The 22,405-nt window shown below is 41.5% G+C and overlaps 10 protein-coding genes across 10 annotated transcripts; 8 read left to right on the top strand and 2 right to left on the bottom strand.

Annotated features, from left to right (window-relative positions):
* Nucleotides 1-988: 988 nt before the first annotated feature.
* BCR41DRAFT_303914 (major facilitator superfamily domain-containing protein) lies at nt 989-2,469 on the top strand (the record flags this gene model as incomplete). The annotated part of the gene is made up of 2 exons (XM_022020737.1): nt 989-1,850; nt 1,964-2,469. The coding sequence occupies 2 exons, from the start codon at nt 989-991 to the stop codon at nt 2,467-2,469; spliced, it is 1,368 nt and encodes a 455-aa protein (XP_021882495.1).
* Nucleotides 2,470-5,350: 2,881 nt separating this feature from the next.
* On the top strand, nt 5,351-6,558 carry BCR41DRAFT_351035 (hypothetical protein). Its single transcript, XM_022023724.1, has 3 exons — nt 5,351-5,691; nt 5,807-5,859; nt 6,204-6,558. Exons 1-3 carry the CDS (start codon nt 5,522-5,524, stop codon nt 6,500-6,502), a joined length of 522 nt encoding a protein of 173 aa, XP_021882494.1. The 5' UTR covers nt 5,351-5,521; the 3' UTR covers nt 6,503-6,558.
* An 839-nt stretch (nt 6,559-7,397) lies between these two features.
* Nucleotides 7,398-9,171, top strand: BCR41DRAFT_351033 (mitochondrial carrier domain-containing protein). The gene is made up of 2 exons (XM_022023723.1): nt 7,398-7,967; nt 8,182-9,171. The coding sequence occupies exons 1-2, from the start codon at nt 7,554-7,556 to the stop codon at nt 9,091-9,093; spliced, it is 1,326 nt and encodes a 441-aa protein (XP_021882493.1). The 5' UTR covers nt 7,398-7,553; the 3' UTR covers nt 9,094-9,171.
* Nucleotides 9,172-9,427: 256 nt separating this feature from the next.
* On the top strand, nt 9,428-11,946 carry BCR41DRAFT_321005 (MBOAT, membrane-bound O-acyltransferase family-domain-containing protein). The gene is made up of 4 exons (XM_022021423.1): nt 9,428-9,545; nt 9,722-10,032; nt 10,245-11,275; nt 11,451-11,946. The coding sequence occupies exons 2-4, from the start codon at nt 9,837-9,839 to the stop codon at nt 11,880-11,882; spliced, it is 1,659 nt and encodes a 552-aa protein (XP_021882492.1). The 5' UTR covers nt 9,428-9,545; nt 9,722-9,836; the 3' UTR covers nt 11,883-11,946.
* Nucleotides 11,947-12,151: 205 nt separating this feature from the next.
* Nucleotides 12,152-13,341, bottom strand: BCR41DRAFT_385553 (hypothetical protein; the record flags this gene model as incomplete). Its single annotated transcript, XM_022027681.1, has 3 exons — nt 12,953-13,341; nt 12,716-12,834; nt 12,152-12,574 (listed from the first exon to the last, which is right to left on the bottom strand). Exons 1-3 carry the CDS (start codon nt 13,317-13,319, stop codon nt 12,152-12,154), a joined length of 909 nt encoding a protein of 302 aa, XP_021882491.1. The 5' UTR covers nt 13,320-13,341.
* A 103-nt stretch (nt 13,342-13,444) lies between these two features.
* BCR41DRAFT_32335 (hypothetical protein) lies at nt 13,445-15,290 on the top strand. The gene is made up of 6 exons (XM_022021512.1): nt 13,445-13,628; nt 13,776-13,886; nt 13,988-14,659; nt 14,778-14,866; nt 14,958-14,987; nt 15,094-15,290. The coding sequence occupies exons 1-6, from the start codon at nt 13,515-13,517 to the stop codon at nt 15,128-15,130; spliced, it is 1,053 nt and encodes a 350-aa protein (XP_021882490.1). The 5' UTR covers nt 13,445-13,514; the 3' UTR covers nt 15,131-15,290.
* A 1-nt stretch (nt 15,291) lies between these two features.
* Nucleotides 15,292-17,520, top strand: BCR41DRAFT_32336 (hypothetical protein). The gene is made up of 7 exons (XM_022021513.1): nt 15,292-15,499; nt 15,584-15,672; nt 15,762-15,876; nt 15,984-16,119; nt 16,234-16,495; nt 16,587-16,703; nt 16,797-17,520. Exons 1-7 carry the CDS (start codon nt 15,440-15,442, stop codon nt 17,485-17,487), a joined length of 1,470 nt encoding a protein of 489 aa, XP_021882489.1. The 5' UTR covers nt 15,292-15,439; the 3' UTR covers nt 17,488-17,520.
* Nucleotides 17,521-17,857: 337 nt separating this feature from the next.
* Nucleotides 17,858-19,313, top strand: BCR41DRAFT_385551 (putative NADH-dependent flavin oxidoreductase; the record flags this gene model as incomplete). Its single annotated transcript, XM_022027680.1, has 2 exons — nt 17,858-18,429; nt 18,540-19,313. The coding sequence occupies exons 1-2, from the start codon at nt 17,935-17,937 to the stop codon at nt 19,311-19,313; spliced, it is 1,269 nt and encodes a 422-aa protein (XP_021882488.1). The 5' UTR covers nt 17,858-17,934.
* Nucleotides 19,314-19,777: 464 nt separating this feature from the next.
* Nucleotides 19,778-20,259, bottom strand: BCR41DRAFT_369645 (P-loop containing nucleoside triphosphate hydrolase protein; the record flags this gene model as incomplete). The annotated part of the gene is made up of 2 exons (XM_022026476.1): nt 19,778-19,932; nt 20,052-20,259. 2 exons carry the CDS (start codon nt 20,257-20,259, stop codon nt 19,778-19,780), a joined length of 363 nt encoding a protein of 120 aa, XP_021882487.1.
* Nucleotides 20,260-21,336: 1,077 nt separating this feature from the next.
* BCR41DRAFT_334920 (autophagy protein 12) lies at nt 21,337-22,305 on the top strand (the record flags this gene model as incomplete). Its single annotated transcript, XM_022021962.1, has 4 exons — nt 21,337-21,729; nt 21,820-21,956; nt 22,068-22,130; nt 22,246-22,305. The coding sequence occupies exons 1-4, from the start codon at nt 21,579-21,581 to the stop codon at nt 22,303-22,305; spliced, it is 411 nt and encodes a 136-aa protein (XP_021882486.1). The 5' UTR covers nt 21,337-21,578.
* Between the last annotated feature and the right edge of the window lie 100 nt (nt 22,306-22,405).

Here is a 22,405-nt window from a genome sequence, read left to right as displayed (position 1 = left end):
TTCAAAAAATACGCCCATGCACTCTTCTCCTGTTTACATGCAAGCAGGGCATGCACATCACCCATCAACCACGTCTAATTCCCACATTCTGGGTTATATTTTAGCTCTTTTCATCTTTTCGGTGTCAAGAGCTGAGTCAACTTTTTTTTTTCTGGTAACAAATGTTCAATATTTGCTGCTATAATCAATCATTCATCCTTACAATATAAAAGATCTGCACTCATCCCTTTTTCTTTCTTTCATTATCTCTCCTCTCCTTCATATACTCAGAAATCCAAGCACTGCACAGCTCATATTTTATCTGCTCATTGATCTCAGGCGCAACCAAACCGTTAGACTCGAAAGCTGGGATCTAGCTGGAGATTTGTATTCTTGTTGTCTTACCTACATTACACAAGAGCTGCTGGACCCTGGAAGACTATTGTACATCCGTACACACTAGTGCCCCGATTTTCTATTTCACCCACAATTAGTCTAAACCCAAAAGCAAGGCAGACATAACAATAGCAAGCAATAAATGTCAGCGCCATCCAGCATCCCTGCGATCACCGCCACAGTTGCCACACCCTCCGTAAAGGCCGAGACAGATGAGGAAGAGTTTTTCCATACACCCATAGCAGTCACCAACAACGGCGACAATATGCAGACAGATGACGACGAAAAGCAATATCAGCAACAGCACAAAGAGAAACTGTATTATTCCACACATCGTGGCTCCTTTGATTCTCTGGATAATGAGCAGCTGCGGCCACACCAGCGTCGTGCTCTTGATGCTCAGGAAGCCAAACAGGATGACCTAGCGGCCTCTAGCCTTCGCCTCGCATTCTCGGACCCAATGTTAGCAATCACACAATTGCCTAATGCTGACAGACGATCTTCGATTGCTTCATCTTTACACTCCAACATGACAGCAACATCCTCAGTGAGACGCCATCGTCTGCTTCAATTGCAGTTTCTGAGCGAGAAAAAAACTCCGATCCAGGTAGTAATGAAAAGCGAAAAAGATTGTGATCCCGAAGCACCTATCGAAGAAGAAATGGGTATCCCATCATCAGCAGCAACTGAGAGGAACCTGGAGGCATTCATTGGCCCAGACCTTCCAGAGGTAGATGATGGTTCGCCTCCGATGGACAAGTCCTGGTATGGCTATGTCATTGTTGTGTGTTCCTTCATCATCTATTTTATTGTCTTCGGAACTGAGCACACATTCGGAGTCTATCAAGAGTTCTATACCTCTCCTGCTGCCGAACCTATTATGCCTTTCTTGAAGGGCACATCTTCTCAGAACATTGCCATGATCGGAACCTTGGCGACGACATTTACTTATCTACTTGGAGCATTTAGTGGTCGATTCGCGGATCGCGCTGGATACAGAATCTCGGCAGTCCTGGGGGCCTTTTTCATGGGAGCTGGTTTGATTGCTGCCAGTTTTGCGAAGAGTCTTGCAGCTCTGTATATCTGTCAGGGTGTGGTCCTCGGTATCGGGTCTAGTCTGGTCTATCTTCCTGCAATCTCGTGTCCAGCTCATTGGTTTGAGAGATACCGCTCGATCGCCATTGGCATTGTGGTTTGCGGATCGGGTCTGGGAGGCCTTGTCCTGGGACCACTGACAGAGCATTTGATTGCTAGTGTGGGCGTCCGTTGGACGCTTCGCATCCAAGGCTTGCTCTGCTTGATCGGTATTGGTGGTTCTGGTATGATGCTCAAGACTAGGGTTAAGAAAGTACACGGACAGAACAAGAAGGCTCCTATGGACTTTACGATCTGCAAAGAAGTGCCTTTCATTGCCCTCACATTCGCCAACTTTTTAACATCGCTTGGATATATGATTCCTTTCTTCTTCCTTTCAAGTAAGCTATTTCATCAATCTACATGTCTAAAGAAAACCATGATGAGCGCATTATTTTACAGTGACACGATGAGACTAAATATTTCATTCCATTATATTAAATTGACAATTTAGCATTTGCGGTCTTCCATCACCAAACAGCAGCAACTGGTGCCATGTTGATTGGTATTCTCAATGGGGCTTCCCTTGTTGGTCGTCTTTCCCTCAGTTTCATCACCGACCGGGTGGGTCGTATCAACATGCTCTTCATCTGCGCACTTGTGAGTGGTCTGAGCATCCTATGTATCTGGCCCGTGGCTACAACTGTCAAGGTTATCACTATCTTTGCAGTCGTATATGGATTCACCTGTGGAGGCTACTTCAGTGTCATCCCTTCTGTTATTGCAGATATCTACGGCCTTGATCGCCTCACAACTGTTACGGGTCTGTTGTATGGAAGTATTGGCTTTGGTTATTTGATCGGAAGCCCCGTGTCTGCTTGGTTGCTTGATATCACCAAGCCCGATACGAACTATATCTACGTTTTTATTTTCTCAGGCACGACCATGACATTATCCAGTTTCGCAGTCTTCTATTTGAAATACTGGCGCACTAACGGACGCTGGTGGATCCATGGCTAAAACTAAATCCAAGAAAAAGAATGCTAGCGCTTTTCTTACTTTTTATTTTTGTATATAGTAACCGTCCGTAACATCACATTTATTTTTTATTCATTTTATACAAGTCATCATCACAATTAAAAGAAGCATTGAATGAACGTATACTTTTTGGTGTTTGACTTCATATTGTAGAATCTTGTTCAGCACAAAAAAAAAGAGCCTAGCAACAAAGGGCGAGGGATTTAACAAAGTAAACAATAAGCATAACACAACACCATTGACAGAATTAACCTTTGACAAAATACTAGACTAGAGTCCTCGCCAAAAAGTCATAAACTGGATATATTTTACAATACTCAATTTGAATTAAAAATTTGAAAAATAAAAATTTACGTACGAAGACAAAAATGCATATATTTTTTGAATAGAAGGAATGAATTAGATGCATGGCCACCAAACCAATTCAATCTTCGTTTTTAATTAGAAATATTAGAATTTGCGAGAAATGGGCAACATCATTCTCAATCTCATTCTCGATCTCATCCTCATTGTCAACCTACTTTATTCGCAATCTTCAGATAGTAAAATGTCTTTCCCTTTTGATATCAATAACCTACTCTCATACAACGATCTTGGTGGTTGGTATAGCGAAGGAAATATCGACCAAATGATTTCAGGCACACCCTTCACTCCGCCTCGAAGATCGCCACAACTGCCCACTGAAGCCGATCTCTCCCCTATTAGGTCTCCTACCGAATATCAATGGATTACTCCTCCCAGAAACGAGCCAAGGAGTTCTACCTCATTAGAGCAATTCGGTGAGCGTCCCAATACCCTCGATTTAAATCCATTCTTGTCAGACAAACAAACTGGAGAGAGAAAAAAGGCATTTACACGCAGTAAAGCGTCCGTTACTAAAGACGAATACGCGATAATAGCTCATACATATAATGCTATAATGAATGCGCCACCAGCAGTCCAAGACTGGTTTAAGAAGACAGACAACAGAGCAATGGACCTTTCGATTCTGATGGGTGTAGGGAGAAACACTTGTGTGGCAGCAATTAAATATGCACAAACAGGCATCGTCGAAATGACAGGGCGAGGAAGAACTGGACGCCCTAAAAAAGAAGCGGACAAGGATTTAAACTCGAAGGTGCTGAATATCATAGTTGAATCAAACAAGAGCGGGACTCCTAATTCTGCGGGTTTAATTGCAAACCAACTGAAAGAAGACTTTGAAATCGACAGATCAGCAAGATCAATCACTCGCGACCTCCGTAAAATGGGACTGTATTGGGGCAAAGGGATCCGACAGAACTTTTTGCACGACTCCAAGGAGAATATTGCCTTCCGAGCTACTTACCTGAAGCGCCGTCTTAAGAATTTAAAACTAGTAGACGGCAGTTGGGTGCCTAGGACTCCAGAGGTCTTCTTGGACGAGTCTTACTGCCACATTGACCATGCTGCAGCAAGACGTTGGGTGCAAAGTGGCGGTGGTGTCATTAACGATGCAGGAAGGAAACCAATCATGGTTATATTTGCAGCCTTCATTGTATATTATGATGAAGCTGCTAAAAAGGTTGAAGGCAAATTCGTTAATGATAGCGTGTATGTTTGGCCATCAAAGGGACCAAAGCCTCAATCAAAAAAAGGCCAAGAGCAGGAGGCTGAACTGTGGGATGACGTACCTGAGGAGATCAGGAATGCAGGGGTCGTGGCAACAGATCACGATTATCATGGAAACTTCAACGCTAGTTTGTTCGATAGTATCTTTAAGCGACTTTGTGAGAATCTCAATAAGATGGGACTTGGCCCTTGTAAAATCCATCTTGATGGCGCTTCATATCACTTTCACAAGAAAAACAGGAAACCAACCAAGAGCGACACTGTGAAAACTATCAAAGAGTGGCTCACGGGCAAGGAGATTGTTATTCCAACAAGGGAAAATGGAAAAGCACTGAACAAAAACGAGCTTATGGAATTGGTTAACGCTCTTCCTGATGAGTCGTATTTCTCTATCAGTAAAATAGCCCAGGAGAATGGTGGACATGAAATCCTCAAGACTCCACCCTACCATTGCGAGCTACAACCTATTGAGAAGATCTGGGCAGTTGTGAAAAACATAATTGCCTCGAGAGCAATGGTGACAATGACATCCATCTTGCTGAAAAAAAGGCTACTAAGCTTGTTTTCCCAGATTCCGTGTAAAGTCTTTTACTCTGTATGGAAGAAGTCTGTGAAAATTGGCATGAGATACTATAACGAGAGGAGTCATGCACAGGAAGAAATAGTCGAAGAGGTTTATCAAGAGGTTTTTGATGAAAACGAGCCTATTGTGGACCTTAGTGACACTTTCAAAGTCGACAATAGTGAGTGGGATGCAGAACTCATTAGAGTACTAAATCAAGAGCGAGCTGAAGCTGTTACCCTAGGCCCTGAGATAGTGGATCTTACGCTAGATGCTGGAAGCATGTTTAATGTGATAGAGGATAGCGAGTCTGAGGACGAGCCTCTTATCAATCGAAAACGCTCTCGTAAAAATTAAAATTTTGAGTTTGTACGTATTTTTCCTGCGTCTAAAAGTGGAAGTATTCTATTCAATTTAAAAGCCTGAAAAATATATCCAGTTTATGACTTTTTGGCGAGGACTCTATCTCTCTTTCATGCATTTTTTATGACAAAAAAATAAAAGAAAGAAAAAGCGGTTGAGTTTCAATGTACATGTTGTATGCTGCGAAGAAGACGGGAAAAGAAACAGCAGTCGACGAACTTTCACTGTTGTCGCAGTAATTGCTCTCATTCCGTTTGTGAGCAATTGCACGCTCCACTCCCACTCCACTCCATGGTACATGTATACCATTTATTCTTCGTCCTTTATTTCTTTTCTTTCTTTCCTTTCTTTTTCTTTTTCTGTAGTTTTTTGCTCCCCCTCCACATCACTCATAATTCAGTCAATCCGAAAACCAGGAACGCCAATAAAGCCAATACTTTCTATTCTCCATCCTATCTTATTCAAGACCAGAACTTCCTTATCACGCATATCCAGATTCATATTCAAAAAGAAAATAAAATGTACGCCGCAAAATCTTCCATGGTAATAGCCATTTTGGCCCTTTTCCTTTGTTTGACCTCGGCAGTTACTGCTGCTGAACTCTTCAACCCCGGTAATCCCTTAAACTGCACAGCCTGGGAGGCCAACTGCAAAGCTCTTGGTGCAGAGACGTTTGGCAATGGAAAGAAGTAAGCTATTACGCACCTTTTTTTTTTTTGTTGTTGTTGTTGGAAGGGTGAACACTCATGTAAGTGAGATCTAGAGAAGTAATAATATTTTCCTTCAACTCTTGTATTCGTCCAGTTCTTCCTACCAAGGCATGTCACCTCGATGCAATGTCACCAACCTCTCGGGTGGTAAGTTAAAAAAAAAAAAAAAAAGATTGATGGAATTACTGAATGACATGAACTTGTCATTCCTGGGGCCCGTTCTATTTTCAGGAACAAACAAAGTGGCAATGCTTGTACGCTACAAAAAGACTCGATTAATTTTAGACCAAGCAGGAATTAATATTTGTCATGTGAAAAAGAATTTGTGGAGCAAACATTGACTGGGAGAACAAATGTTAAGCTGGTGCCGAGGGCGCAAATCTGGTGCCTTGGAAAACAAGGCAACTAAAGGAGAGATGACATGAGATTAGTAACTGAATTACGTTGAATTGACATAAGACATTATTTTATTATATGATTCCCTTGCTCAGCTCAACCTCTCTGCAACCTGAAGGTCACTTGCACAGCATCATTCCTTGTGTCTGCTCCCGCTTCTGCCCCCACTTCCGCTTCTGTCCCCACTTCCGCTTCTGTCCCCGCTCCCGCTCCTACAGGCGGCAACAACAGCACCAAATACACTATCGTTACCGAGGATTTGACCGGCAAACTCTTGGCCATGTACGATACCTCCAAGTGTGGCACATCGGCTGCTGTGGCTAAGGCGGCTACTTCTATTGGTGCCATGCTCATCATTGGCTCCATTGTCTCGTTGATGAGCAGCATGCTTTAAGCATCACTGGATGAAATGGTATTAGAAGAAGAAAACGATAGGAGTTAAATAAAAAGATGATTAATAATATTTTTTAAAGAAGAAAAAAAAACTCTGGGTGAGTCGCGCCACCATTCGAGTGAAGGATACAAGGAGGTTTTTCCTGTGAAAAATTGTGAGAGCTTGAAATGAGGATCAGGGCTCAAATGGACAAAAGTGCTATTCGCTCGGACCACCCAAAGGAGCACACAGCCAATGACTCGCTTTTGATTGTTACCAGCTGTTGAGTTTTCCCTACATGGGCATGACTTTACGGAGACATAACAGTCCTTAGTCATATTAATGGTGTACATTTCGAATTCAGACTTGGTATAAAAAATAGACAGAATCTTGGGGTTTCCGCTTATGAATTTGGGCGAAGGCATTTGCTCACTCACAGGCAGTCATTGGAAATGTCAAGGCTTCTAATCGGTATCCGTCTACCTTTCGTTCCAGAGGACTCCAATTCAAGACAGGAAGATGTGAAGTCATGGCTTGATCCTGCTCCAGCACTTTCTTCATCAACATGCTTTGTTCGAAGACGATGACGTGATCAAGTAGTGATATCAAGAAACATCTGTTCCTTGACAAATACGATACCTCCTTTATAAATTTTTTTCTAGAAGCAAAATAGAATCAACGTTGATACTCTTGCCTAAAGAACACGAGGTCTTGAAAGAGTCACCTAAAGGCTAGAAAGGTTCCCAAGTAATAGCCCACATTTTATTGAGTCATGGTTTAGATAAGATAAATTTTAAGACATGTGCGGCAGCCTGTAATCAATGTGCCCAACCCTTAAAAATTGAATCCTTGAATAAATGCACCCAGGCAGATCACAGTTGTTAATTTAAATATTTAGAGGTCTGTTCGCGACATTCACTTTCTCATTTGTTTCCATTCCCACTTCAGTTTCCCTTCATTTCGTTGTCATTTCACTATTAGATTCACTTTTTTAGCAGGGCAGGATAGGGCTTATTTCGTTACCAGTCTTTCGACTAAGCGCACCGAAACCTCGGATACTCAAAATAAATAAATGCCTCCTGTACCAGAATCCGTCGACCATTCAAAGATCGACTTCCGTCGCTACTACTTTTGGGCGACCATTCTTAATGTGCCACCTATCCTATTCATGTACCCATTAAGAACAGTACGCCTCCTACAGCAGAGCAAGGTCACGAGCCCAGTTCCCAATTCGATTTTTAAAGTTATACGAGATGTGTATAGAAAGAATGGTGTCCAGGCCTTGTTTGCGGGTTCGGCGATTTACACAACAGGGGTGACAACGACAAAGATCCTACAGTTTGCTACCTATGATTATGCAGCCCAGGTCATCAAGCAACACAGATATTTTGGATATCCGATCCTAAAGGACTCAAGAGTCTTGAGTGGTGTCCTGGGAACGTTCTCTGCCATTGTTACGACGTTCTTTATCGTTCCTTTTGACATGGTGAGTTGCTTGGACGCTCCTCAAGAAGTTATTTGTAGGTCTTACTAGATTTTCTCTTTTTACTGGCAACTGGGATCTGACAACTATATAGTGTAGATCCTGTTCTATCATTATGTCGTCATTGGACGGGGGGTTTCATGCCCATGTAAGACATCAGGAATGATAGTATGGTGATTACACGTTAAAGACCGTTTTTTTGCTTTATCTATGATAGATCTCGCAACAGATCACGATTGCTAAGGCAGGGGCATTACCTAATACGTCAAATATGCCGCTATATGTTACTGGGTATTCAGAGCCGCTCGAAAAACCGAAGCCCATGACACTTACTGAATCACTTCGTGCACAATATAGACAAGAAGGCACTCGATTCTTATTTAGAGGCTACTTTGCAACTCTGCTTTCAACTGGTCCCTTTTTTGCAGCTTATTTTCCAGCATATGAGATATCGCGGTATTGGATCAAGGGCAGTATTGATTATATCAGGGATATCCAAGCAGCCCGAAGGCCCAACCCAAATCCATTTCCACCATTGCAATCCCATCAGTTTTTGATCTCGTCCATGGCAGGGAGTATCGCATCTGTGGCAGGAGTTGTAGTGTCTTCGCCTTGTGATATGATCAAGACACGTATTCAAACCGAACAACGGCTACAGCCTACGAATGCTTCAGGCATCAAGCTACCACTACCGACTTTAAACTGGATGGACGTATTTAAAGAGATTTGGAAGAAAGAAGGGCTGATGGCATTTTTTTCAGGAACAAGAGCCAGAGCAATCAGAGCTATTCCTGGGGGAGCATTCAACTTTTTAATCTTCGACTATGTCCGATCCAAGAGCCTCAAGGAGGTCGTTCCAGTACCGCCTGTTATGCAGGCAGAGAGGCAAGAAATGCTCGAGACTCTCTTTACACTTGAAAAGCAATTCCAGCCTTCGCCGACACCAGCTACCGAGGATTGGTCACAATCTGTATTACTTTCTGTTGATGATGAAATTGCACCTGATATGGTACCGATTACAGAGTATATGGAGCAACCATCATCATCGCCACCACCCTCTTCTTTAGAGCAGCAACCTGAGGAAAGTCCTGAGCAGTTACCACCGATCGCGATGCAACAAGAGAATTAGAATTGAACACATAGATTTAAAGATGAGTAATACAAAGATTATTTTCCCTAGAGCGTAGAAAAATAAAATAAAAACTGGCTAGCATGATTTAGACAGGTATTCACATGTTGAAACGGGTGGACTTCCGAGTCTAACTATTGCTAGAATGAGGATCGTTTCGGGACAACGCTCGAATTACATGATATCCGCGAGGCGAAGACTAAGTAAGGTTTGGGCCATTGAAAGAAACGCAAAATGTTTTGTGGTCGATAGCTGTGGTCCAAGCGCAGGAAAAAATGATCACTCAGCTTGCACATGAGGCAACCCCCTTTCCTATTCACTTTCTTTATCATGTCCTTTGTGGGCTTTCATATCCGCTTATTTATATTTCTCTTCTCTTTTCTCTTCTGTATTCCTTTCATTCTTGTTCACTACTCCTTCTTGGAATGAGCCTAACCTGGAGATACATAAAGGTAAAATCAAATGTGAATGCAGGAAGCACAGAGTGTGAATGATACATGACATGTCTCTGTCGAGTGTATCGCTTGGAAAAAAAAGGCTCATGTTTGTTCTCATCATTCAATTCTCTTCTCATTCACTCATTCAACTTTTTTTTTTTTTTTTTTTTTTTTTTTTTCGCATTTCACAGGACCAAGAACGACTAGAGAGGAAAGCCTAAATTATAAAAAAAAGGTCCGTCGAACATCATTCCTCCTCAGACATCCCTTTCAATTCTCAACTCTACTTGTTCTGCGGAATCCAAGATGGCACTGAACCAAGGCAATGTTGCAGAGGCTGTCCTATCCGAGGTTCCTCCCGTTCTCAAAGACATGAAAAAGGCAAATAGAATGCATTCAGGCTCCTATCGACATACTTTTGCAGTTCATACAGAAAGTGCACCAAGTCCATTATCGAAAGAAGCACCCCCTGAAAACTATCGTGGGTTTGTGAACCTAGGAAGTACGTTTGTTCTTCATTATTTTTCAAAAAAAAAAAAAAAAAAAGGCAAGATGTTGGTGTTACAATTTCGTTACGAGCATCGCCTAAAGATTGTGGCACACATGCACTATACACAAATGCAATTACACTTTAATGTTGATAAATCCTTACTCATCCCAAACACTTTTTCATGTCATGCTCTTTTTTTTTCCCTCTCTTTTCCTGGGGAGTAGTGCTTTTACTGTTTGGCAACAACGTTCGTCTGATTATCGAAAATTATCAAAAATACGGCATTCTCATCTCTCTGCCAGGATCCAAGGTATCCAAAGAAGACTGGATCTTGACCGCTATCTCTCATTTATTACTGCCTTTACACGTTTTTGCTGCTTTCCAATTGGAATATTGGGCCAAGAAAAGGGCTTTGGGCTATCGTAAACGCCTTGTAGACTTATCCGTATCCTCTCCTTCCTCGACGGCTGCTGTTACAAATGACATAAACACTAACGGTGACGGGGATCACAAGGACCCCAAACAGGCCCTCAAGGAGTATCAACGCGTCGTGGCCGCAGCCAAGTTATTTCAGAGAATAGTAGGATGGTTGCATGTCTTCAACGTGGCCTTGATCCTGCTATGGCCTTCATATATGTCCTACTATCTGATCTTTCATCCATTCATGTCCATGACCTGTTTAATCAACGGTACTATTCAATCCTTCAAGATGACCTCATATGCGCTTGTCCATCAGGACCTTCGTGCAATGTACATTTTTGACGAGTCCACTGACAAGTTCAAACACTTGAACAACGTCCATGAGGCTACAGCAGCAGTGTACTCAGATAGTAGCAGTTCCTTAGAGAAGGAGAAAGGAAGAGAGAAAAAGGATGCAAGGAAGGAGAGTGATGCGACCCCAGGAAAGATCTATCAGTATGATGTTCAATACCCTGACAATGTGACGTTTTTGAATGTCGGTTACTTTTGGTTGGCGCCCACGCTTTGTTATCAGCCCTCATATCCACGTACAACCACCTTCCGCAAGTCGTTCTTCCTGAAACGAGTAGCTGAGACATTTACCTGCTTTGGCATGATGTACTTCTTAATTGAACAATATGCAACCCCAACACTTCAGAATTCTATCCGAGCAGTGGATCAATTGGCTTTCGGGACTATGTTGGAGCGGATCTTGAAGTTGAGCACAACCAGTGTGCTTATTTGGCTCCTCATGTTCTACACTTTTTTCCATGCAACTTTTAATGCCTTGGCAGAAGTAAGTAAAAAGAAAAATGCTTTGAATGAAGGAAAAAAAAAAAAAAAAAAGTTCGGAGATGGTGCGATAATGCAGCACTGGGGCATGTTTACAAGGCAAACTTCTTTTTCTTGCAAAGAGAATCTGCTCTAAGAATTTATTGAACTCTATTTCGCTGTACATACTTGTTAATTAGATGCTCTATTTTGGTGATCGATGCTTCTATCTGGCATGGTGGAATGCAGGATCGCTAGCGTCGTACTGGCGATTGTGGAACAAGCCCATCTACACGTTTTTCAAGCGTCATGTGTATTTGCCATTGGTGACCTCGGGCACTTCTCCTTTGGTAGCGTCTTTGATCATCTTTACGATTTCGGCCCTTATGCATGAAATTGTGATCGGTCTTCCTACTCATTTGATCTATGGATATGCCTTTGCAGGCATGTTCTTTCAGATACCGCTGATCATCTTGACCAACCCATTGGAGAAGTGGCGTGGAACAGGAACGGGGTTAGGTAACATGATCTTTTGGGTTTCCTTCACGATCCTAGGTCAACCTGCCTGTGCCTTGTTATATTACTATCATTGGACAAAACAGCATATCAATGACCCTGTTGTGTCTAGTTAATGTTTCGCTTACTTTTGTTCTAAATTCATTACCCTTTTTCAATAAATTTTTTGAAATGCTCATGGATCAGGCTACGCTGTTTTTCATTAGTATCATAGCCTTTTTGCACATAATGCATACTGTGAAAAAGGACGCCAGCGATATAGAGGTTGTCCATCAACTTGTAAAAAAAAAAAAAAAAAAAAAAAAAAAAGTATTATCCATTTTGTAAAATGAAAACCTCCAACAGTAAGTAATACCACATTCATGTTCACACTTTAGGATACACTTTATTTTGATCTTTGCTTCTTTGACCTGTGCTTGTCCTCCTCTTCCTCCTCCTCTTCCTCCTCCTCTTCCTCATCATCATCATCCTCTTCATCATCATTGCCTTCATTATTATCATTACTACTATCGACTGCTGTGCTCCTGGTGGTATCTTCGTCTTCATCATACCCGTTATCTTCGTCATCCTGTGTGTCATCTTCATTGTCATCGCTCCAATTGTTGGCAGGATGCTTTCCAAGCACACTTTTCGATGTTGCATTCTCATTATCTGCCTTACTTTTATTCGCTTTCAGCGGATTGATCTTACCAGTGGCCTGTGCCACCTTGATGCTTTCCCTGATCTCTGCTTGTCTCTTGAGTAAACCCTCGTCCGTAAGAGGTGATTCCGGATAAATGGTAATGTATTCTTCATTCCTGGGGAAATTCTACAATCATTCGATGTACCGGTATTTTTTTTTTTTTAAAAAAAATAGAATAAAAAGTTAAACATTAGCAATTGAACAAAAATAAATATCACCAATGTTGTTTATTCTTTTCCTTTGATGCTATGCTACTGTCGTTGTTACCTTAGTATACATGAGATCGAGATGAATTTCTGCGAACGTTTTTGATTCCTCTTCAGAATCCTTATAGTTGGGATGTTGTTTTATGAAGGCTATCATTTTTCGTCTGGCTCTTCTCATTTCTATGCAGCAATACAAGTTGATATTGTCACGATCATTATTATTTCTTCATTCCTAATTTAAAGGACGAGAAAAAAAAAAATAGACGAGAGAGAAATGAAAGGTGCTTGTGGGACATACCTGTTATTCTGATTCCACTAGGTTTACTAGAAGAGGATGGTTTTTTTACTTTCTTTGGCTTTTTAGATGCCTTTGCTGGTGCCTGTGTTGGCACCGAGACCTCGGGTCCAAGGGCTTCGAGTTGCTTCTTGATATCATCCATTTTTTTTTCTGTTTCCTCAATGACCTCTTGCGGCAGATCCTTGACTGCATCTCTATTCTTATTCTTGATGAGTCGCTCCAGATCACGAAGCTTTCGTCTCAATAGGCGACGCGGCGCCTTTGAAGGCACTACTCTGCGCACAAATTTTGTCTTATTTTTCTTGTTTGTATCTTGCTGGATCATTCCTCCTCTTCCTGCTTCAGCTGCGGTTGATACCTCTGTCATGATGTCTTTACGTCGTTCTTTTATTGTGAGAAAAAATTATTGAAAAAAAAAAAAAAAAAAAAAAACATTTAGTGTTGCTTCTGGACTGCTAATTGATTTGGAAAATGGTCACAGCTCTTTTTTTGGTGGCATGTAACGCGGAATGAGGGTTCAAGTCCAAACAAGTCCATTCATTTCTGCAGCCCGACAGAGGAGATGCACATGGAATCAGCATTAACACGGACTTTCACGCCACAGGAACGACTGGCTCAACTGAAAACAACTGAGGCTCTTTACAATACTGGGCTCTATACTTCAGCATTGCTCATGGTAATAAAAAGAGAATTAGGCACGCATTACTTCACTTCACTGAACAAACAAACAAACAAAAAAAAAAAAAAACGGTGAGGATGTTCAAGGAGCGGGTCACTTGCTTTAATGATTCAGGATTAATTCTTACATATTATTATATACTAGACGGGCATTCATCTCTCTACGGTTCGAAGAGATGAAAAGTGGTTTCTATCCAGAGCATTGGCGCGATACGCACGCTGTCTGACACGTCTTGAGGAGCATAAGCGATCTATTGTAAGAAAAATAAGCTATGATGTTATCTCTTCTCTTCGTTTTGGAACTTTAGGTCAGGGAAATACGGGAACTTACAAGGGATAGTTGGAATAATTACATAGGAATACTACTCACAATCCTTGGATCTATACGACTCATTACTCCCAACAGTTCTTCAAGGACCAAATCCGATGTCTGATAGTGGCAGATCAACGCCTGTAGGCTCAGTCAATAGTAAGATAACAGACACACAGACCTCGGCCACCTCGCAGCCACACCGCACTATGGAAGCATCAGGAGTAGTTGGGAAAACAAGTGAATTAGAAAATGCCACCATTGTCTCTGAAGAAGAGCTGGCAAGAGCGCAATCTAAAGCTAGGCTCAGACAGTTTGTGTCCAGTACATGGGGATTATCCCCAAAGTCTACTATGGGCACATCGTCAAAAGTACGATCAAGGTCTAATGCGACCAATGATACTGAATCACGACCATCCATTCCGGCTGTAGTGCCTCAGTCGACAACGATGAAGCGACGTCTGGAATCGCGAGCAGGGTCGCCATCAGCTGAGCTACAAAACATTAATGGAGACCTGACACGTCCAGAAAATATGTCGAAAGAGCATAAGGAAAAAATGTTGAGGACTGGATCAACGCCATCTGAGACAACTAAGGAGAATAGTCAAAAGATGAATCAACTTTACCAGCTGGACTTAATGGGTAGGAGCATTGAGTTCGATATTGATCATGCGCGTTCTTGTTTTGAAGCCAAGGAGTATACCAAGGCAAAGGATATTGTAAGTGGTTGATTTCATTAGACTGAACTGCTTTGCAGCAGATTTTTGTGAACACGAAGCGTATTTCTTCTTTTTTTTTTTTTAAGCGCTTTTTATTAATATTGGATCGCACTAACAGATTGACAAGATCCCAGAAAACAAACGAACGGTCGATGTTTATATCCTACTTACCAAACTCAGCCGCCACAAGCTCAATAACATACTCACGTACGTTTATGGCTTTTAGAGAATACTTCTTACATATTGATACCTTGAAGCCATTGTTCTCATTGTCATTTCCTTACGTATACTTACATAGAGAGAAATCGTATTGGGAGTGTATTGCAGAGTATGTACAAGACGATTTTTCCCGGATTTTTTTTTTTTTTTTTTTTTTACAGTTATAAGCTCAAGCTATAGCCTCAATATCAATAACACCTTTGATTGCTGACCAGTCTATGCCATGGGGCGCTGTTAGAATGCAACCACTAGCAATAGAGGCCTATGTCCATTTACTACGTTTTCAATCGCATCTACCAACACTTTTGAATATGATTCCTTCAGGCTCTCCAGAAAAACGTTGGATGGCGCTCTATCTTCAGGGTACAGATAATTTCTTCCGAATGAAATATCAAGGTAACAATAAAAAGCGAATGTTGCTGTCGACTGTTCTGTTTTAACAATTGCTAGAGTATTTAATAACAGCATATGGCTGTTTATATTTCCTTCTGAAAAGCCGCATTGTCAGACTTCACAACCCTTAGTGAAAGATACCCAGACAATATTGATATCAAGCTACTGATGGCACATTGCTATAAGCGAATGGGCAAGACAATAAGAGCTGCTTTCTTATACAGACAGGTAAAAAGGCATTTTTTAAATGCATTAGAAAATTTGGATCCAACAAACTCGTGCTTAATAGATTTATCCTCAAAATAATTTTAGGTTCGAATGCTGGATAGTTGTTTCGTGAAAGACATGTATCATTATGGTGTTTGCTTGAAGCAACTTTCCAAAATCGCAAACTTGAATAAGTACGTTAATATTGTCTAATGGTATATATACCTTTATAACTTACATCTGTCTATCCACTAATCAGTCTTTTTTTTTTTATCTTCCGTAGATTGGCGCGTGACTTGCGGGATTGTAATGATAAACATCCAGATACATGGTGTGTCATGGCCTTATTGTGGGACGTAGAACAAGAGAAAGATAAAGCTTTGCAAATGGTCCATAAGGTAGTCTGAGGATTTCTTATCCAACTAATATTATTGAATCAAGCATCTGTTGACATAATAATGGGGTTAGTACTATTGACAAAACGTTTTGACAAGAACTACTTTAGGCCCTAGAATTGCAGCCAGATCATTATGGAGCTCTTCAGCTTCGTGGTCAGCTTCTTATGGAAACAAAACCCAATGAATCACTTAAGTCATTCCGCGATGCCAACAGGATAGAGAAGGACATCATATCATATGAAGGTAAAAAGTACATTTGCATGTAGCATATCAGTAGCTTTTTGCTTATAGAAGAAAATCTCGATTCGTTTTATGGGATATTTATGAGTACTTTCCTTAACGATCATTCTATGCTAGGGCTCGTAAACGCATATATACTGTTGGGGCGACAACTGGAAGCAGTAGGTACTGCCAAGGAAGTCATGGAATTGATGTCGGATAGTGCCCATGCACTAGCAATTTATGGAATAGCAATATATCATTCTGGTGAGGAAAGAGTAGATGAGGCGCTAGAAGTGCTTCAAAAGGCAATAAGTATGGACGCTGGCTGCATACAAGCAGCTTTATGTTTGGTTACGATCTATGAGAAACTAGAGCGCTATGATGAGGCGATTCAGATGTGAGTATTACTAGGCCTATATCCGACCTAAAGCTTATTATGCCTTCATTTCTTCTGATATTGTTGATTTTGTGCGATTTGGCTTCCTTAGATTGGATCAACAAATCGATTATCAGCCACCAGATGCGATTCATGTACGGAAAGCCGAAATCTATACCACTATGGAACAATGGGAGAAGGCATTCTTGAGTTATCAGAGCGCGATCAGGTAAAAGTAATAGCAGTTGATATTAAACAAAACGATATATCCTTTCATCGACTATCTAACTCTTTTTTCTATTTATTATTTTCGGGAATATAGCGCTAATTTTGACAATGTACGTGCGAAGGAGGGAATGGCGCGTGTAGAAAAGATTCTGACAGGGGGCGATGACGAAGATGATGATGGTGTGGAAGGGTCGGACAATAATGACGAGCTTGAGGGAGATGGTATAGACACAGACCTCGATCACGACCAGGATCTCATGGCTGGCAACCTGGATGAAGACGAAGTTCTGACTGGAGAGGAGGATCAAGGAGAAGACTTTGAGGAGGGTTATAGCTTTCGTCAACAAGAACAACAGCAACAGCCATCAGCACCCCAACAGCTTGATGCTTCCTTATTACAGATGGCTGAAAGCTTTAGAACCAGACAACTACAGCAGCAGCAACAGCAGCGACAATCGAATGCCGTAACCCCAGTACGACCTTTGGCACAAAATTCATATGAACATACAGGACCGCCGCCGCTTATTCGACGGCCACGTCAGCAACAACTTCAACAATTTACGCAACATGCATCACAGCATCAGCAGCAGCAGCAACAACATGCTTCCTCATCTTCAACATTTGGGTTTAGGGTTGATTCTCCACATACTCCACCTAGGATGACGAGTCCTGTTAGTCCGTCATCTAGAACCCCCCCGGGAGCACCTGTTATGAGTCGACCATACCAATCGATACATCGGCTTCCGCTCGATCGTGATTCTCCAGAGCCCGATATGGAGGAATAAAAAAATTTCATTCTCAGTATAATAAAATGCATGCCAAAGAACAAAGAAGTGCACTGACGACATTTTGTAGCATTTATTTTAAACAGAGATCTGTGCTGTTCGCTCTTTTTGGTTAGATTTTTACAAATATCTTAGGAAAAGGACTAACCAAACAGAGTGAACAGCACAGATCTCTGTTTAAAAATCAATTGAAATTACAAATATCAGAATTAGCTGATCCATAGCCAATCAAAGGGTCCCTCGGCTTTATCTTCATTATTAATCTACGTACGCAGCTTACAAACTATCAGAATTCGATGGAATCTTAAAAAAAAAAAATCCATTATCTTCAAGAAAGTATAAAAGTGTCAATGTTGCCCATTACCACCACCATCATCAACACCTAAGGTCATCTAAGAAAAAAAAAAACTTACCTCTTCGCTTCTTCCAACAGTAAAAAAAATCAACATGCCATCCACCTCAACCACCGTTGCAGCCGGAGCAACAAATAAGCCCACTTATGGAACCAACATTCACTACCAGCCATCCCAACGATCCGTCACTGTTTACGACCAAGAGAGCTTCTTTGTCCAACCCAAGGTTGCACCAGGCACCAGTCTTGGTCTTAAGAGTGCTATCCAAAAAACCCCTTTGCTCTTTCAGCCATTCACTATCAAGGATCTTACAATTGCTAACCGATTAGTGGTCGCACCCATGTGCATGTACTCATCCAGGGATGGCTTCGTAACCGATTTCCATTTAGCTCACTTGGGTTCGTTTGCAATCAATGGAGCTGGTCTGATCATTCAGGAAGCTACTGCAGTTGAACCCCGTGGTCGCATCAGTCCTGGAGATGCTGGTATTTGGTCAGATGATCATATTTCTGGCATCAAGCGGATTGTTGACTTTGTGCATGCTCAAGGATCAAAGATCGGTATCCAGCTTGCCCATGCAGGCCGTAAGGTAAATAACACAATTTTTTTTTTTTTAAAAAAAAAAAAAAAAAAAAAAAAAAAAAAAACACAAATTCTAACAGATTCTTGTTTGACTAAATTCAACATTCGTAATATTAGGCTTCCACTGACGCCCCTGCAAATACACAAGTCATCCCTGAATCTGAATACTGGAACGATGATGTGGTGGCCCCTTCGGGTGGACCTGAACTCCAATGGGACGATAAGCACCGTATCCCTCGTGCACTATCGATCGAAGAAATCCAAGATATCGTTCAGGCATTCGGAGCTGCTGCTGCTCGTGCTGCAAAAGCTGGTATGGATACTGTGGAGATCCATGGAGCACACGGATATTTGATTCATAACTTTTTGTCTCCCATCACCAACAAGCGTACAGACAAGTATGGAGGCTCGCTTGAGAACCGTGCCCGCTTCTTGCTCGAGGTCATCGAAGCTGTCCGTGCCAACTTCCCTGCTGAAAGGCCCATCTTCCTTAGAATCTCTGCTTCTGACGCGGTGGAACATCTGGATATTGAATCTTGGGATATTGAACAATCTGTTCAACTGGCTCGATGGGTCAAGGATGCAGGTATTGATGCGATTCATGTCTCATCTGCAGGAAACACATCTTTGCAAAAGGTCACATATTCACCTGGATATCAAGTCCATTATGCTGAACGTATTCGGAAAGAAGTGCCTGGTTTGGTGGTTATCGCCGTAGGATCCATTACTAGTGGTAAACAAGCCGAAGAGATCTTGCAGGAGGGAAAGGCTGACCTCATCGCTGCGGCCCGTGCTTTCTTGAAGAGACCTTCTTTTGCATTGGACGCAGCCCGTGACCTTGGCGTTGAACCTGCGTATTCACTTCAGTATTTTGCTGCTAAATACGCTTAAGCAAAAAAAAAAAAAAAAAAAAAAAAAAAGATCTTAGCTACTGTACAGTATAGAATAGTAACTTAATAATAATAAGATATACGTATATTATCTTGAGTACCTTTTGTTTTATGTGTGCGTTGCGCCTTGTGCTGTATTCGGTTTATTATCCTTGGAATTCCAATTAGAATGATATGCTTGATATAGAACTCAAAACCAGTGTCCGTCTTGACATTAATTCTTACGCACTGCATGTGTACCAACTTCTTGATAGGTTACTACAATTTCTGCTGACAGCATATCTGGTCGCTACACGGCTGAAAACTATGTATATATTGGCAAACCAGCAAAAATAATGCTTCATGCGTAAACATACAGGCCGGAAAAAAAAAAAAAAAAAAAAAAAAAAAAAAAACTATAACGTGTACAGTTTGTCAGGTCTACTACGTCCAATAGATTCATCTTGCCGGTGGCAGTGGCAAAAATTAATCACTTCTGATGACGATCTGTGTAGGGAACTCAATCTTACAGTCCAAGCGATCGGGGCGAAGGATAGTAGGATCAAGTGTATCGGCAAGGTTGATAGCCACAATGGCCTTGACATTCGAACCCTGATCAAAACCATCCAGTTGGGTCGCAGCTTTAACAGTGCATCAAAACGCTTTGCCGCAATAGCATCAACCTCATCAATGAATATGGTTGCAGGAGAGTTCTCTCGAGCTATCCTGAATAAATCTCTGGCCATCCTATGACCCTTACTTAGGTACTTTTGTAAAAACTCTGATCCTGCCATACGGAAGAATGATGCTGAGATATGGTGAGCAACTGCCTTAACTAACGTGGTTTTACTTATTCCAGGAGGACCATAGAGCAAGGTACCTCGTGGAGGATAGATATCGATCTGACGATAGAAATTGAAATGTGTGAGAGGTAGCTCCACAGCTTCTCTGATCTCCTGCTTCTGCATATCCAGTCCCCACAACTGTGTAGGTCACATCGGGCCTCTCATGCTCTCCCAACGCCTCGACACGAGTCTCCATTGGGTGGCAAGACATCACTCAAGGCATTAGAGTGGCGACGAAGAATCATTGAGCAAGATGGTTTGTACTCAGGATACGAACAACATGTTGAGGAGGAGGAGTACTTGTGTGCTGATCAATAGGCGCTAAGAACTGCCCGATGACCAAGGGAATAGACTAATTTCCTCCGGTGCACGGATCAACTCTCCTTTTAGATTCTTTTGTTCATTCCGATATATTCCTATTGTAGTTGTCATGGGGCCTGTTTGAACAACGATGGCAATCACTAGAGTTGTTCTCTCGCATGATCCTATTATCGCTTTTCACTTTCCTCAAGCTTGTTTATGACCCACATTGTAAGTTCTGGAGAGAACAAGGCAGGATGAAATGGCTCCAGAAATTTCGCATCAAAACTGCCTATGCAGTATATACCGTATTCCGACAAGGGAGTAATGGACCAAGAGGAGGGCTCGGTTAATGTTTTTTATATTAGAGTATTGATGTGTTGAATAGACAAAGCCCTGGTAAGTAGACTATTATCCCTATCCATTTTGCCGCTCTTGTAGCGCTTGAGGAAAGCAGGTTGGGAGGCAATATTACGAAAGATGCTCGAAAGTAAAAGTATGAGATAGTGTGGATGATCACCAATCCTTCAAGAAATTTCCTCTACTTGCAGCTGGGGAGACTGGCTTATGAACAAATAGCAATTTTTCGTGCAGGTTATGGCAAATCCATAGCTGGATCTCCTGTCGCCTTCATTATTTGCCAGGAACCATCTTTCCGCTATCTTCCCGATATTTAATTCCGACATCAATTAAGTCGATTTAACCTTTTTGGATATATTAGCGCCGTCGACACCTACAATGGCACCCTAGGCTACAGAGCGCGCATGAAAAATCATTAACTATTCTAGAGCATTGTACATTCAAAGCCCAAAGTCGACAAATCCCTACCTCACGTGAGATCGAAGCTTGACTTGCCATTTTGCTGTGTGCTCTGTGCTTTGAGTCGACAGAAACTTTGAACGTTTGTAGACTGTCATATAAATAGGCCATACGCTGAGTAAAAAAGTACACCCTATAGACACAATTGCACCTGCATATATATCCTTCCTTCACCTCTTCACCAAGTGAATTGTAACGCAGCAAACCATTCTCTTCGACATTACCATAATTTTTTTTGTGCTCACCACTTTGTTGTCACCTTTGTTTCTCTATTGAGTTTCCCCTCCTAGTCAATTGCATTTATCCTCCTCTCTCACATCATTATGTCTAATTCAGGGACGCCATCTTCAGAAACACCGCCTATTGACCTGCTGGCTCAGGACACGATCAATATAGCCTCTACAGAACCAACAGGTCCTCCTGCATCACCGGCAACGGTTATTGCGAACCGTAAGAAAAAGGACATCTCAAAAGGTAATTCACTCTTTTTCTTGACCACGAGCAAAAAAAAAAAAAAAAAAAAAAAAAGACATTGACCTGGCCTTTCTTGGTTCATAAATATAGTGGTAGTTCGCTTTCGAGCCATTGGAAATGCGCCTATCCTGAAGACAAATGTTTATAAGATCACAGCATCTAATAAGTTTTTGGCAGTAATTCAATTCTTGCGGAAAGAACTTAACTACAAACAATCAGATCCTTTGGTAAGGGAATAAAACAACATTAATAAGGAGAGTTTTTAATACATGGGACGCACTATGCGGGAGCATATATTGACCGACTTGGAGTTTGCTATCCTTTATTTGTTCTGATAGTTTCTATACGTGAATAGCGCATTTTCGCCAGCACCAGATGAGATTGTCAACAATTTGTTCAAGGTATGCAAAGTAGAATTATTAGGATGTACCTATACAAAATGTCGTGTTACCAAGGGAAATTCAACTCATTCTTTTTTTTTTTTTTTTTTTTAAAAAAAAAAAAACCCTTCCTTAGTGTTTCAATACGGATGGGAAACTAATTGTAAACTACTGCACAAGTCCCGCATGGGGTTAAATAAGTCGCTCAGGACAAGCATACAGCTTGGTTTTACAAAATTGTCATAATAAACACCATTGACATTTTTTTAAAAAAAAAAAAAAAAAAAAAAAAAAAA

This window comes from Lobosporangium transversale (assembly GCF_002105155.1).
Source record: "Lobosporangium transversale strain NRRL 3116 chromosome Unknown BCR41scaffold_13, whole genome shotgun sequence".
Taxonomy (NCBI): domain Eukaryota; kingdom Fungi; phylum Mortierellomycota; class Mortierellomycetes; order Mortierellales; family Mortierellaceae; genus Lobosporangium; species Lobosporangium transversale.
Note: the sequence above shows the minus strand (reverse complement) of the source record. Positions and strands in the feature narration are given on the sequence as shown.